At 53.0% G+C, this 15,890-nt stretch overlaps 1 protein-coding gene across 2 annotated transcripts in view; it reads left to right on the forward strand.

The window, feature by feature from the left end:
* The window catches only part of TTC7A (tetratricopeptide repeat domain 7A), a 314,521-nt gene that overhangs the window by 132,119 nt on the left and 166,512 nt on the right, over window positions 1-15,890 (forward strand). For both annotated transcript variants that reach the window (XM_069954611.1, XM_069954612.1), the window contains one exon: window positions 3,295-3,399. In XM_069954611.1, coding sequence (XP_069810712.1) covers window positions 3,295-3,399 — 105 coding nt within the window. The remainder of the gene's footprint in view (window positions 1-3,294; window positions 3,400-15,890) is intronic.

Here is a 15,890-nt window from a genome sequence, read left to right on the forward strand (position 1 = left end):
TGTGCTCTATTCCCTCTGTATAACGCTGTTATCCTGTGCTCTATTCCCTCTGTATAACGCTGTTATCCTGTGCTCTATTCCCTCTGTATAACGCTGTTATCTTTGCTCTATTCCCTCTGTATAACGCTGTTATCCTGTGCTCTATTCCCTCTGTATAACACTGCTATCCTGTGCTCTATTCCCTCTGTATAACGCTGTTATCCTGTGCTCTATTCCCTCTGTATAACGCTGTTATCCTGTGCTCTATTCCCTCTGTATAACGCTGTTATCGTTGCTCTATGGGGCTGTGTGAGGTGTCATTTTTGGCGCCATGATCTCTACTTTCTATCGGTACCTTACTGGCTTATATGCAACTTTTTGATCACTTTTTATTGCAATCTTTCTGGATTTGATGTGACCAAAAATCAGCAATTTTGCAGTTTGAAGAGCGGGGTGGGGGGTGGGGGGGGGTCACGGCATGACCCCTCTCTGAACTCCCCCACTTGTGTCCGGACGTCCTTATGCAGGAAGGGGCTAGTGAGGTCAGAGGGACTTGTGCGACCAGTGAGTTGTGCGACCATTTTGTACCAGGCGTTCACTTGAGATGGGTTTTGGCACTTATCCAACATACTTTGCCCACGATTACCCTGCAAGGTCTTTGTGCATATGGGGCATCATCTGCATTGTTGTTGTTGTTGTTACAACACAGCTTCAGAATACAGGCTAACCAAAGGGATAGGAGATAGAGGATAGAGGTGACCAGGTGAGAATACAGTGAGAGCATACCCCCACAGCTACAGAATACAGGCTCACCAAAGGGATAGGAGATAGAGGATAGAGGTGACCAGGTGAGAATACAGTGAGAGCATACCCCCACAGCTACAGAATACAGGCTCACCAAAGGGATAGGAGATAGAGGATAGAGGTGACCAGGTGAGAATACAGTGAGAGCATACCCCCACAGCTACAGAATACAGGCTCACCAAAGGGATAAAGGATAGGGGTGACCAGGTGATGATACAGTGAGAGCATACCCCCACAGCCAGACATTACAGGCTCACCAAAGGGATAGGAGATAGAGGTGACCAGGTGATAATACAGTGAGAGCATACCCCCACAGCTACAGAATACAGGCTAACCAAAGGGATAAGAGATAAAGGATAGGACCGTGGTTTTAGCTGAGTCTTGAGCTGGTCCCCGCCATGCTGTGTGCTGGCTGTAACATGTTTGTCACTACTACGTTCAGTACACTTGATAACAGTATTACTGTCTTAGGCAATGTGGAGTGAAGACTCATAGCACTTGTAACATGCACCATGATCCTAAAGGAGAAGTCCCGCAAAAATTTTTATTAAAGTAATGTATTGCCCCCCAAAAGTTATACAAATCCCCGATATACACTTATTATGGGAAATGCTTATAAATGGCTTTTTTCCCTGCACTTACTACTGCATCAAGGCTTCACTTCCTGGATAACATGGTGATGTCACTTCCTGGATAAACATGGTTACGTCACTTCCTGGATAACACGGTGATGTCACTTCCTGCATAACATGGTGATGTCACTTCCTGGATAACATGGTGATGTCACAATCCGACTGCCAGAGCTGTGCGGGCTGTGGCTGCTGGAGAGGATGATGGCAGGGGGATGCTCAGTGTCCCTCCACTGCCCTGTGTCCCTCAGTGTCCCCTGCCATCATCCTCTCCAGCAGCCACAGCCCGCACAGCTCTGGCAGTCGGATTGTGACATCACCATGCTATCCAGGAAGTGACATCACCGTGTTATCTAGGAAGTGACATCACTGTGTTATCCAGGAAGTGACATCACCGTGTTATCCAGGAAGTGACATCACCATGTTATCCAGGAAGTGACATCACCGTGTTATCCAGGAAGAGACATCACCATGTTATCCAGGAAGTGACATCACTATGTTATCCAGGAAGTGAAGCCTTGATGCAGTAGTAAGTGCTGGGAAAAAGCCCTTTATAAGCATTTTCCATAATAAGTGTATATTGGGGATTTGTATAACTTTTAAGGGGCAATACAATACTTTAAAACTAATTTTCACTAGACTTCTCCTTTTAAGTTTATCTTTGTGTTTTCATGTACAGGATAGACGCTCTAGGCAGGAATTCAGCCAACTCCCCCTCCTGTTTTACTATCTTGATTTTAACTCCTACAATACATAGAGTTGGCTGAATTCCTGGCTAGAGTGTTCTGTAGACAAGAATAGAAAACACATCACAGGTTGTACACCGGACAGGACATTGGTCAGATAGTTTACATCAAAAGCAGGTGGAGGGTACAAACACACACAGCAGATACGCAGCAGATACGCAGCAGATACGCAGCAGATTTGTTGGTGCAGATTTGATGCTGTGTTCATTTATTTAGATCTAATCTGCTGCGTATTTGCTGCGTATCGCAGCAGTAAATACACAGCGTATATGCCGTGTGTGTTTGTACCCGGAAAGTGTTAAAAACCCTAGAAAATAGTAGACAGAATGTACAGTTATTAAACAGTTAAGAAAAAGTTTGTCAGACAACCCCTTTAAGCCCAGCCTTAGTATTTTGGCAGGTAAAGACTGTGCTGCCTGTTCCTAAAGGGGTTATCCAGGGTTAGAAAAACGACTTTCTTGCAAAAACAGTGCCACCCCTGCCCTTAGGTTGTGTGTGGTATTACACATCAGCTCCATTGACTTCACTGCAAACCCCGCACCCAACCTGAGGATGAGTGGTGCTGTTTCTGGAAGGTTGTGCTGCATGTCCTCTCAGCCAATCACTGATGGTGACCAATGTCATGTCCAGAAGTCACTCAGTGAGGCCTGGGCACCACCACAACAGCCATGGTGGGGGATCAGGCAGCTAAACATCGCTTAGATTTCATTTTTGTCAGTATTTTAGTTTTCCATCTCCAGACAATCCCTTATACACTAAGGGGGTCATTCACATGATCTGTGCACGGTCTATAAATACGGATCAGAATTCAGAGTTTAATGATGATGCTGGGAGCTCCGAAACGGTTTAAATCTTCTTGCTACTGTACTGACAAGCGGCATCAGGACAGGAGCGCGAAGATTGAACCTGGTTCACAGCTCCTGGCATCATAATGACTAATGATCTTGGGAACTCCGCATTCTGCTCTGTATTTTCAGACCGCTCACAGATCGTGTGAATGGCCCCCATATACTTCATATACTAGAGAGTATTGAAGCCGCTCTTGCATTGCTCTGAAGCAGTGACAGCTGCTCTGTGCACCATCGTCTCTCCCGGGTCCTGGTCTCTAAGCCTTGTCCTTTGCTTCCCCCCCCCAGTTTGCCTACGCTGTTTCAGTATTGAAAGAGTGCTGGAAGATGCATCCCAGCGACCCCAGCGTTCTGCTCCTCGCTGCCAAGCTCTGCATTGGCCCGCTGCATTGGGTAAGTAAGCTGAAGTAATGACTCTTACATAATGCACTGAGCCCCGTGTCGCTATATATAGTCCCGCCACTTACACCTGGACAGCCCACACCGAAAATATATATAGAGAGAGAGTAGGGATCATTTTCTGTGCAAAGAAATGACGGAACTCCCGTAACACAGAGTGTCAGACGGCGCTTGTGCTAAGGTTGTCTAAGCGGCCATTCTTATCAGGACTGACAGTATAACCTGTACATAGTGACAGCATTACCTGTGCATGCACCTGGACATAGTGACAGCATTACCTGTGCATGCACCTGGACATAGTGACAGCATTACCTGTGCCTGCACCTGGACATAGTGACAGCATTACCTGTGCATGCACCTGGACATAGTGACAGCATTACCTGTGCATGCACCTGGACATAGTGACAGCATCACCTGTGCATGCACCTGGACATAGTGACAGCATCACCTGTGCATGCACCTGGACATAGTGACAGCATCACCTGTGCATGCACCTGGACATAGTGACAGCATCACCTGTGCATGCACCTGGACATAGTGACAGCATCACCTGTGCATGCACCTGGACATAGTGACAGCATTACCTGTGCATGCACCTAGACATAGTGAGAAGCATTACCTGTGCATGCACCTGGACATAGTGACAGCATTACCTGTGCATGCACCTGGACATAGTGACAGCATTACCTGTGCATGCACCTGGACATAGTGACAGCATTACCTGTGCCTGCACCTGGACATAGTGACAGCATTACCTGTGCATGCACCTGGACATAGTGACAGCATTACCTGTGCATGCACCTGGACATAGTGACAGCATTACCTGTGCATGCACCTGGACATAGTGACAGCATTACCTGTGCATGCACCTGGACATAGTGACAGCATTACCTGTGCATGCACCTGGACATAGTGAGAAGCATTACCTGTGCATGCACCTGGACATAGTGACAGAATTACCTGTGCCTGCACCTGGACATAGTGACAGCATTACCTGTGCATGCACCTGGACATAGTGACAGCATTACCTGTGCATGCAACTGTACATAGTGACAGCATTACCTTTGTATGCACCTGGACATAGTGACAGCATTACCTGTGCATGCACCTGGACATAGTGACAGCATTACCTGTGCATGCACCTGGACATAGTGACAGCATTACCTGTGCATGCACCTGGACATAGTGACAGCATTACCTGTGCATGCACCTGGACATAGTGAGAAGCATTACCTGTGCATGCACCTGGACATAGTGACAGAATTACCTGTGCCTGCACCTGGACATAGTGACAGCATTACCTGTGCATGCACCTGGACATAGTGACAGCATTACCTGTGCATGCACCTGGACATAGTGACAGCATTACCTGTGCATGCACCTGGACATAGTGACAGCATTACCTGTGCATGCACCTGGACATAGTGACAGCATTACCTGTGCATGCACCTGGACATAGTGAAAGTATTGTCTGTGAATGCACCTGTACATAGTGACAGCATTACCTGTGCATGCACCTGCACATAGTGACAGCATTACCTGTGCATGCACCTGGACATAGTGACAGCATTACCTTTGCATGCACCTGCACATAGTGACAGCATTACCTGTGTTCCCCTTCATTCTGCCTGACCATTGAATGGAGTCTATGGCTCATGCGGAGATGCACGCGGCCGTGAGCGGGGGCGAGCTGGGGAATCCTCAGATTCCGTAGTGTGCACATTCCCTGAAGCAGCACAGACAGTGCGCACGGGGGGGGGGGGGGGAGATTTATGAAAGGGTGTAAATATACACCTGGTGTAAACTGCCCACAGCAACCAATCACAGCTCCTCTTATATGTTTCCAGAGCTGAAAGATGAGCTGTGATTGGTTGCTGTGGGCAGTTTACACCAGGTGTATATTTACACCCTTTCATAAATCTCCCCCAGTGTCTCATACAAGGTGGGAAGGTGACGTCCATGACAATCTACCAGAACCATCAGAAGGTCCCAGCACAAGGGAACACTTCATCCTCCTCCAGTACTGTACATCCTCCTACACTAAGCAGCAGACTCCTCTAGCCTTATAGGCTGCAACAGAACCTTGTTGAATGAGCAGCTGCAAAAATTTCTCATGGTTTCCACCCATTCAGCACTATGGAGGAGAAAGAGTTCATAGAGGCTCCTCATACACCTTTTACTCTCGCAGAGAGAGTGCTCTTAGGGTCCTTGTTAGGATCCGGACGGCAGGACAAGACAGTGAGCCCTAAGCTCAGCCCCGCCCACTGTCCTCTACCTACTTGCCACAATCCGCCCTAAGATGGCGGCGAGCAACTTGGCGGCGGTCCCTGCACTGGCTAGGTGGGACACAAAGACAAGACAGACAGACAGACAGACAAACACAATGAAGAATAGTCAACAGTCCGGGTCACAACAATCGGGCAGCAAAAGTACAAAATCACAATCCAATAAACGTAGTCAAAGTCCAGGCAATAAGGTCAAGGGCCCGCGGCAAGCAAGGGAAGTCAAGGAATAAGGCAAAGATCAGGGATAGCAAATACACAGAACACACAAGCAGGCAGAGACTAAGTCAATAACCAGCAATGATATCCAAGACTGAGGTAGTTATATAGGAGACCAGGGTTCTGATCCAGAACATAATTGGACCATCCCCCTGATCTCCAAGCACAGACAGCTGAGAACAAGACAGATCCACTGGCAGGAAGACCGGTCAGTCACAGCAGAACCAAAACACAGATTAACCCTGACATGGCCAGACAGAACTCAGCAGGTGAAGTCGGGTGTGTCTCCCAACCCAGGTGAGCAAATAACCAGAGTTCACACACTACAAAACAAAACACAGAAACAGAATGGCAAGAAAATCAGCGCCTTCTCGTCCGCACAGCACGAGCCGAGGGGCGCATAATGCTCCGCAAAGATACAGTCCTGACAGTCCTATTCCACGGAGCGATAATTGCCCGATTCGGCCGATTATCGCTCCGTGGAATAGAGAGAACAATTAGCCGATGACACCGTGCCGTCATTTAGGTTCAAACCTAAAATCATCGAGCACCGACTATGCATCGCTGCGTGGCGGGCGACCAACGATTTTATAAGCATCATACATTACCTAAACATGTTGCAGGTCTTCTCTAGTGCTCTTTCTTCCTCCTGGTCCCGCATGCAGCAGCAGCTTCGGTGCGACCTGTTAGCTGACAGACCGCTCAGCCAATGACTGGCCAGGACCAAAGCTGTTGCACACTATACTTACCGCTCCCAGTGCCCGCACTATGCTGCATCACAGAGCTCCTTGACCCCGCTGGCTGTCATCTCCTTGACCCCGCTGGCTGTCATCTCCTTGACCCCGCTGGCTGTCATCTCCTTGACCCCGCCGGCTGTCATCTCCTGGACCCCGCCGGCTGTCATCTCCTGGACCCCGCCGGCTGTCATCTCCTGGACCCCGCCGGCTGTCATCTCCTGGACCCCGCCGGCTGTCATCTCCTGGACCCTGCCGGCTGTCATCTCCTGGACCCCGCCGGCTGTCATCTCCTGGACCCCGCCGGCTGTCATCTCCTGGACCCCGCCGGCTGTCATCTCCTGGACCCTGCCGGCTGTCATCTCCTGGACCCTGCCGGCTGTCATCTCCTGGACCCCGCCGGCTGTCATCTCCTGGACCCCGCCGGCTGTCATCTCCTGGACCCCGCCGGCTGTCATCTCCTGGACCCCGCCGGCTGTCATCTCCTGGACCCTGCCGGCTGTCATCTCCTTGTTCCCAGGTACGTCATTACCTGGGTTCGACTGGTCACAGACTGATGGGATTTAGCCCGCTCAGCCAATCAGTGATTGCAGTGGTGTCCCGGTCCACTACTGACTGGCTCAGTAGGGCAGCAGTCAGCCGAGTCAGGACGTAGACGCCGGGAAGCTGAAAAGGCAGCTCTCAGGGTGCAGGAGCGGGATGCAGCATTGCGCAGGCACCAGGACAGGTGACTATAACTTCTTTTTCATTTCCCACCACCCCCTACCCCCCGACTTCTTTAACTACAGACTCGTAGACGTTGTTTTATTGTTGCCGCAGCCCATTTTATTAATACTGCATGTGAGTAGTATTGTTCGGATGCCTTGAAATGCAGGAAAGTTCTGGAAATCTGGGTAGGCGATTAAAAGAGAGAGGTCACAAATGGGGACTGGAGGATAAAATAGTGGCCGTTGTCACCGACAGTGCTGCTAATACTGTGTCAGGTGTCAGGGGGGTAGCCGGCCACATCTACCAGGTTTTGCACATTGTGGGTAGTTCAGCCTGGAATTTCTGTTCATGGGATTAATAGCATCCAGAGACCCCAAAACTAGTGCACCCCCCACCCCCTGCCCCCTCTCTGTCACTATCAGACATCTGCTCTGCCTCACTTCACCTCTGGTTTGGAATCTGCACTATAGCCCGGACATTTTGGCCATGGTGAAAGCAGATGATACAGGAGAATAATGAGGGGAAGTCTGAGATTTGTTCCTGTGTTTATCCTGGCTTTTATTATAGTGATAGTATAGTTACACCAGGCTGCCCCTCCTCTCTGTTACACCAGGCTGCCCCTTCCCTGTGTTACACCAGGCTGCCCCCCCTCTGTGTTACACCAGGCTACCCCTCCTCTGTGTTACACCAGGCTACCCCTCCTCTCTGTTACACCAGGCTGCCCCTCCCCTGTGTTACACCAGGCTGCCCCTCCTCTCTGTTACACCAGGCTGCCCCTCCTCTGTGTTACTCCAGGCTGCCCCTCCCCTGTGTTACACCAGGCTGCCCCTCCCCTGTGTTACACCAGGCTGCCCCTCCTCTGTGTTACACCAGGCTGCCCCTCCTCTGTGTTACACCAGGCTTCCCCTCCTCTGTGTTACACCAGGCTGCCCCTCCCCTGTGTTACACCAGGCTGCCCCTCCCCTGTGTTACACCAGGCTGCCCCTCCTCTGTGTTACACCAGGCTGCCCCTCCTCTGTGTTACACCAGGCTTCCCCTCCTCTGTGTTACACCAGGCTGCCCCTCCTCTGTGTTACACCAGGCTACCCCTCCCCTGTGTTACACCAGGCTGCCCCTCCTCTCTGTTACACCAGGCTGCCCCTCCCCTGTGTTACACCAGGCTGCCCCTCCTCTCTGTTACACCAGGCTGCCCCTACTCTCTGTTACACCAGGCTGCCCCTCCTCTCTGTTACACCAGGCTGCCCCTCCCCTGTGTTACACCAGGCTGCCCCTCCTCTCTGTTACACCAGGCTGCCCCTCCTCTGTGTTACACCAGGCTGCCCCTCCCCTGTGTCACACCAGGCTGCCCCTCCTCTCTGTTACACCAGGCTGCCCCTCCTCTGTGTTACACCAGGCTACCCCTCCCCTGTGTTACACCAGGCTGCCCCTCCTCTGTGTTACACCAGGCTGCCCCTCCTCTCTGTTACACCAGGCTGCCCCTCCTCTGTGTTACACCAGGCTGCCCCTCCTCTCTGTTACACCAGGCTGCCCCTCCTCTGTGTTACACCAGGCTGCCCCTCCTCTCTGTTACACCAGGCTGCCCCTCCTCTCTGTTACACCAGGCTGCCCCTCTTCTCTGTTACACCAGCCTTCCCCTCCCCTGTGTTACACCAGGCTTCCCCTCCCCTGTGTTACACCAGGCTGCCCCTCCTCTCTGTTACACCAGGCTCCCCTCCTCTCTTTTACACCAGGCTGCCCCTCCTCTGTGTTACACCAGGCTGCCCCTCCTCTGTGTTACACCAGGCTGCCCCTCCTCTGTGTTACACCAGGCTTCCCCTCCCCTGTGTTACACCAGGCTGCCCCTCCTCTCTGTTACACCAGGCTTCCCCTCCTCTCTGTTACACCAGGCTGCCCCTCCTCTGTGTTACACCAGGCTGCCCCTCCTCTGTGTTACACCAGGCTGCCCCTCCCCTGTGGTACACCAGGCTGCCCCTCTGTGTTACACCAGGCTGCCCCTCCTCTGTGTTACACCAGGCTGCCCCTCCCCTGTGTTACACCAGGCTGCCCCTCCCCTGTGTTACACCAGGCTGCCCCTCCTCTCTGTTACACCAGGCTGCCCCTCCTCTCTGTTACACCAGGCTGCCCCTCTTCTGTGTTACACCAGGCTGCCCCTCCCCTGTGTTACACCAGGCTGCCCCTCCCCTGTGTTACACCAGGCTGCCCCTCTTCTCTGTTACACCAGGCTGCCCCTCTTCTCTGTTACACCAGGCTGCCCCTCCTCTGTGTTACACCAGGCTGCCCCTCCTCTGTGTTACACCAGGCTGCCCCTCCCCTGTGGTACACCAGGCTGCCCCTCTGTGTTACACCAGGCTGCCCCTCCCCTGTGTTACACCAGGCTGCCCCTCCTCTCTGTTACACCAGGCTGCCTCTCCTCTCTGTTACACCAGGCTGCCCCTCTTCTGTGTTACACCAGGCTGCCCCTCTTCTGTGTTACACCAGGCTTCCCCTCCCCTGTGTTACACCAGGCTGCCCCTCTTCTCTGTTACACCAGGCTGCCCCTCTTCTCTGTTACACCAGGCTGCCCCTCCTCTCTGTTACACCAGGCTGCCCCTCCTCTCTGTTACACCAGGCTGCCTCTCCTCTCTGTTACACCAGGCTGCCCCTCCTCTCTGTTACACCAGGCTGCCCCTCCTCTCTGTTACACCAGGCTGTCCCTCCTCTGTGTTACACCAGGCTGCCCCTCCTCTGTGTTACACCAGGCTACCCCTCCCCTGTGTTACACCAGGCTGCCCCTCCTCTGTGTTACACCAGACTGCCCCTCCTCTGTGTTACCCCAGGCTGCCCCTCCCCTGTGTTACACCAGGCTGCCCCTCCTCTCTGTTACACCAGGCTGCTTCTCCTCTGTGTTACACCAGGCTGCCCCTCCTCTGTGTTACACCAGGCTGCCCCTCTGTGTTACACCAGGCTGCCCCTCCTCTGTGTTACACCAGGCTGCCCCTCCTCTCTGTTACACCAGGCTGCCCCTCTTCTCTGTTACACCAGGCTGCCCCTCCTCTCTGTTACACCAGGCTGCCCCTCCTCTCTGTTACACCAGGCTGCCCCTCCTCTCTGTTACACCAGGCTGCCCCCCCTCTGTGTTACACCAGGCTACCCCCCCCTGTGTTACACCAGGCTGCCCCTCCTCTCTGTTACACCAGGCTGCCCCTCCTCTGTGTTACACCAGGCTGCCCCTCCCCTGTGTTACACCAGGCTGCCCCTCCTCTCTGTTACACCAGGCTGCCCCTCCTCTCTGTTACACCAGGCTGCCCCTCCTCTCTGTTACACCAGGCTGCCCCTCCCCTGTGTTACACCAGGCTGCCCCTCCCCTGTGTTACACCAGGCTTCCCCTCCTCTCTGTTACACCAGGCTGCCCCTCCCCAGTGTTACACCCGGCTGCCCCTTCTCCGTGTAAGTGGCTATTGTCACACTGGCCACCTGTGCTTTACAAGCCCACCGCCTGCTGCTCTTCCGTCTTTTTTACATTTATGTTTTTGTGAGACCTTTTCATATATGACAAACAATTTTAAGCCTCGATGACAGCAAAACTGTAATTTGGGCAAACGTAATTACAGATATGCTGAGATTTTCCAGGACATTTCACTGCGCACCAAATGACTAGGTGTCAGCTTTGTAGAGACCCGGCTCACCACAAGCTTCTCGGAATTAGCTCCAAACTCCAACATTCTATTCAGCTGCAGTAATTCCCGATTGTGGCTGACGCTCTGCTGGAACATGAGGCGGCCATTGTAGGTGATGGAAACTAAGCCACAATACAGATAGGAAAGAGTTACCTATGTGTCTAAAACCTATACAGATAGGAAAGAGTTACCTATGTGTCTTCTTCTTATACAAATAGAGCACTTTCACTAGCAGCCGGCGGTGATGATGAGGGGCACTGATGAGGGGCAACACCCCGAAACAGCTATATGTGGATGGTTACCTAGCCTTGGATTTTTCCTTGTCATTACATTGACTTATAGGGCCACCTAATATGGGGGTTTCCTTACAGGAGCCACCCCTTGGCTGGGTCCTTCCCGGAGGGATATCTGGCTAGTCCTGTGTTTCAAGACTCTTTGATAAGGCTCTATGGGCTCTTCTTTTGCATATTCATGTTTCCCAGGGGGCAATGCACCTAGGATGTCACAGCTTTGAGCGCTTTCACTAGCAGCCGGCGGTGTTGTTGTTTGGCTGGTCTCCCTGAGATCAGCGATCTGCTTCTCTTATGGCTCTACTAGGCATTGCTCCCACCGAGCTAGAATCCTGCTCCACACTGATGAGGGGCAACACCCTGAAACAGCTGTATGTGGATGGTTACCCGGCCTTGGATTTTTCCTTGTCATTACATTGACTTATAGGGCCACTTAATACGGTGGTTTTAGTAGTTTCCTTACAGGAGCCACCACATGGCTGGGTCCTTCCCGGAGGGATATCTGGCTAGTCTTGTGTTTCGAGACTCTTTGATGAGGCTCCACAGGCTCCTCTTTTGCATATTCTTATACAGATAGGAAAGACTTACCTATGTGTCTGACGCTTATACAGATAGGAAAGACTTACCTATGTGTCTGACGCTTATACAGATAGAAAAGACTTACCTATGTGTCTGACGCTTATACAGATAGGAAAGACTTACCTATGTGTCTGACTCTTTTACAGATAGGAAAGACTTACCTATGTGTCTGACGCTTATACAGATAGGAAAGACTTACCTATGTGTCTGACTCTTATACAGATAGGAAAGACTTACCTATGTGTCTGACTCTTATACAGATAGGAAAGACTTACCTATGTGTCTGACGCTTATACAGATAGGAAAGACTTACCTATGTGTCTGACTCTTTTACAGATAGGAAAGACTTACCTATGTGTCTGACGCTTATACAGATAGGAAAGACTTACCTATGTGTCTGACTCTTATACAGATAGGAAAGACTTACCTATGTGTCTGACGCTTATACAGATAGGAAAGACTTACCTATGTGTCTGACTCTTATACAGATAGGAAAGACTTACCTATGTGTCTGACGCTTATACAGATAGGAAAGACTTACCTATGTGTCTGACGCTTATACAGATAGGAAAGAGTTACCTATGTGTCTGACTCTTATACAGATAGGAAAGACTTACCTATGTGTCTGACGCTTATACAGATAGAAAAGACTTACCTATGTGTCTGACGCTTATACAGATAGGAAAGACTAATGCTGCGTTTACACAGAGTGATTATCGTTCGAATTTTCGCAATAACGATGGCATTTGAGCGATAGTCAGCTCGTGTAAACACAGCGAACGATCAAGCGACGAGCGACAAATCATTCTTTCTGATCTTTTAACATGTTTTCAAATCGTCGTTGGTCGTTCGCTAAAAATTCACAGATCGCTTTGTGTAAACAGTCTTTCACAGATTCACCCTATGTGTGAGATTAGCTTAAGCGATCTTAAAAACGATAGCAATAACGATTTTTCTAACGATTTATTCGTCTAAACGCTGATCGTTATAAAAACAAATTGTTGTTTCAAAATCGTTAAACGATCGATTGGGTGAATTATCGCTTCATGTAAACGGTCCATTACCTATGTGTCTGACGCTTAAAGAGGATGTATCATCAGGTACATCCTCTTTAATCTGACCCAGGGATAGAGCTGCGCCGTCACGGGGAAGCCGGAGCTGCGGTCCGTTTTTTGAACCGCTGTCCGGTTCATGCTGCTCTAGGCACCTTGCTTGCTGAGGCGCCCCCCCCCCCCCCCCCCCCCCCCCCCCCCCCCCCCCCCCCCCCCCCCCCCCCCCCCCCCCCCCCCCCCCCCCGGCACTGGCAGGTTACATTCATGGTATATACCCTGGCTCTTCTCATCAAACAGACGTGATGGAGGAAGGAAGGAGGCCGGGGACCGCTTCTGTCCAGTGTGGGACTGGGGTACCTGGGGTACCTGGAGCCACCAATATAGAACCAGTGAGACACAACATGCTGACCTGCTCCTTTCCTGAATTCATCTGTATCTGTGACAAATCCCTACATTTATACAGCTCTCAGGGTATGCTGGGAGTTGTAGTCTCTGAGAGGACAACCCTTTAATAAATCACTGTGTGCAGAGGCTCCTGGTAGCTGCAATCTGTGGGTGACAACCATCAGCCCTGAAGGTCCAACAATACATCTGTCTACGCTGTACTACAACTCCCAGCATATCCTGAGGGCTGCAGACTGTCAGTACATGCTGGGAGTTGTAGTGCCTGCAGCTGTTGTAGTTGGGTCCTAGGTGCATTATACACTGGATACTTTGTGGGAGATCAGAATACATAGATCTGTGGGGGCACAGCGTAGGGAAGTGACCCCAGAACATCACTTATAGGGGATAGAACAAAAACATCTCCCCCTATCCCTATTAGTGATGTTCTGGGGTCACCTCCCTGCACTGAGCCCCCACAGATCTATGTATTCTTATATACCACTAAGCATCCAGTGTATAGGACCCAACTACAACAGCTGCAGGCACTACAACTCCCAGCATGTACTGACAGTCTGCAGCCCTCAGGATATACTGGGAGTTGTAGTGCCTGCAGCTGTTGTAGTTGGGCCCTAGGTGGAATATAAGAATACATAGATCTGTGGGGGCTCAGTGTAGGGAAGTGACCCCAGAACATCACTAATAGGGGATAGAACAAAAACATCTACCCCTATTAGTGATGTTCTGGGGTCACTTCCATACACTGAGCCCCCACAGATCTATGTATTCTTATATTCCACCTAGGGCCCAACTACAACAGCTGCAGGCACTACAACTCCCAGCATGTACTGACAGTCTGCAGCCCTCAGCATATGCTGGGAGTTGTAGTGCCTGTAGCTCTTGTAGTTGAGTCCTAGTTTAAAAGTTTGCACTAGTGCACTGTAGTGACCGCAGGGCTGTGTCAGTACACTACCACAAACCATACACTGACCCATTTAGACCCCAATGGTACACAGGCTCTGCACACTATAGAAGTGATTACAGTGCAGTTACTAATGACTCACAGGTGACGTCTTCTCTGATTGCCGTCGCTCACTTTTTGCTTTCTTCTCCATCTGGCAGCCATCATGAAGACTTCTCCGACCACAACTAGTCTGCAGGCGGGCAGCTGGGGGTGACTGGGAAAGGGAGGCAGCTGGGGTGATGGGGAAGGGGAGCAGCTGGGGGTGACTGGGGCAGGAGGGCAGCTGGGGGTGACTGGGAAAGGGAGGCAGCTGGGGGGGGGGGACTGAGGAAGGGAGGCAGCTGGGGGGGGGGGCTGAGGAAGGGGGGCAGCTGGGGGGACTGGGGAAGGGAGGCAGCTGGGGGGGACTGGGGAAGGGAGGCAGCTGGGGGGGACTGAGGAAGGGAGGCAGCTGGGGGGGACTGAGGAAGGGAGGCAGCTGGGGGGGACTGAGGAAGGGAGGCAGCTGGGGGGGGGGACTGAGGAAGGGAGGCAGCTGGGGGTGGACTGAGGAAGGGAGGCAGCTGGGGGGGACTGGGGAAGGGAGGCAGCTGGGGGGGACTGGGGAAGGGAGGCAGCTGGGGGGGACTGAGGAAGGGAGGCAGCTGGGGGGGACTGAGGAAGGGAGGCAGCTGGGGGGGGCTGGGGGTGACTGAGGCAGGAGGGTAGCTGGGGTGACTGGGAAAGGGAGGCAGCTGGGGGGGGACTGGGGAAGGGAGGCAGCTGGGGGGGACTGAGGAAGGGAGGCAGCTGGGGGGGGACTGAGGAAGGGAGGCAGCTGGGGGGGGACTGAGGAAGGGAGGCAGCTGGGGGGGACTGAGGAAGGGAGGCAGCTGGGGGGGGGGGGCTGAGGAAGGGAGGCAGCTGGGGGGGGGGCTGGGGAAGGGAGGCAGCTGGGGTGATGGGGAAGGGAGGCATCTGGGGGTGACAGGGGAAGGGAGGCAGCTGGGGGGGACTGAGGAAGGAAGGCAGCTGGGGGGGACTGAGGAAGGGAGGCAGCTGGGGGGGGGACTGAGGAAGGGAGGCAGCTGGGGGGGACTGAGGAAGGGAGGCAGCTGGGGGGGGGCTGGGGGTGACTGAGGCAGGAGGGTAGCTGGGAGTGACTGGGAAAGGGAGGCAGCTGGGGGGGGCTGAGGAAGGGAGGCGGCTGGGGGGGACTGAGGAAGGGAGGTGGCTGGGGGGGGCCGGGGGAAGGGAGGCAGCTGGGGGTGACTGGGGAAGGGAGGCAGCTGGGGGGGGGGGCTGAGGAAGGGAGGCGGCTGGGGGGGGGCTGGGGAAGGGAGGCAGCTGGGGGGGACTGGGGCAGGAGGGCAGCTGGGGGTGACTGAGGCAGGAGGGTAGCTGGGGGGGACTGGGGCAGGAGGGTAGCTGGGGGGGACTGGGGCAGGAGGGCAGCTGGGGGTGACTGGGAAAGGGAGGCAGCTGGGGGGGGGCTGAGGAAGGGAGGCAGCTGGGGGGGACTGAGGAAGGGAGGCGGCTGGGGGGGGCTGGGGAAGGGAAGCAGCTGGGGGGGCTGAGTAAGGGAGGCAGCTGGGGGTGACTGGGGAAGGGAAGCAGCTGGGGGGGGGCTGAGGAAGGGAG

The sequence above is a fragment of the Dendropsophus ebraccatus genome, chromosome 15 (genome assembly GCF_027789765.1).
Source record: "Dendropsophus ebraccatus isolate aDenEbr1 chromosome 15, aDenEbr1.pat, whole genome shotgun sequence".
Taxonomy (NCBI): domain Eukaryota; kingdom Metazoa; phylum Chordata; class Amphibia; order Anura; family Hylidae; genus Dendropsophus; species Dendropsophus ebraccatus.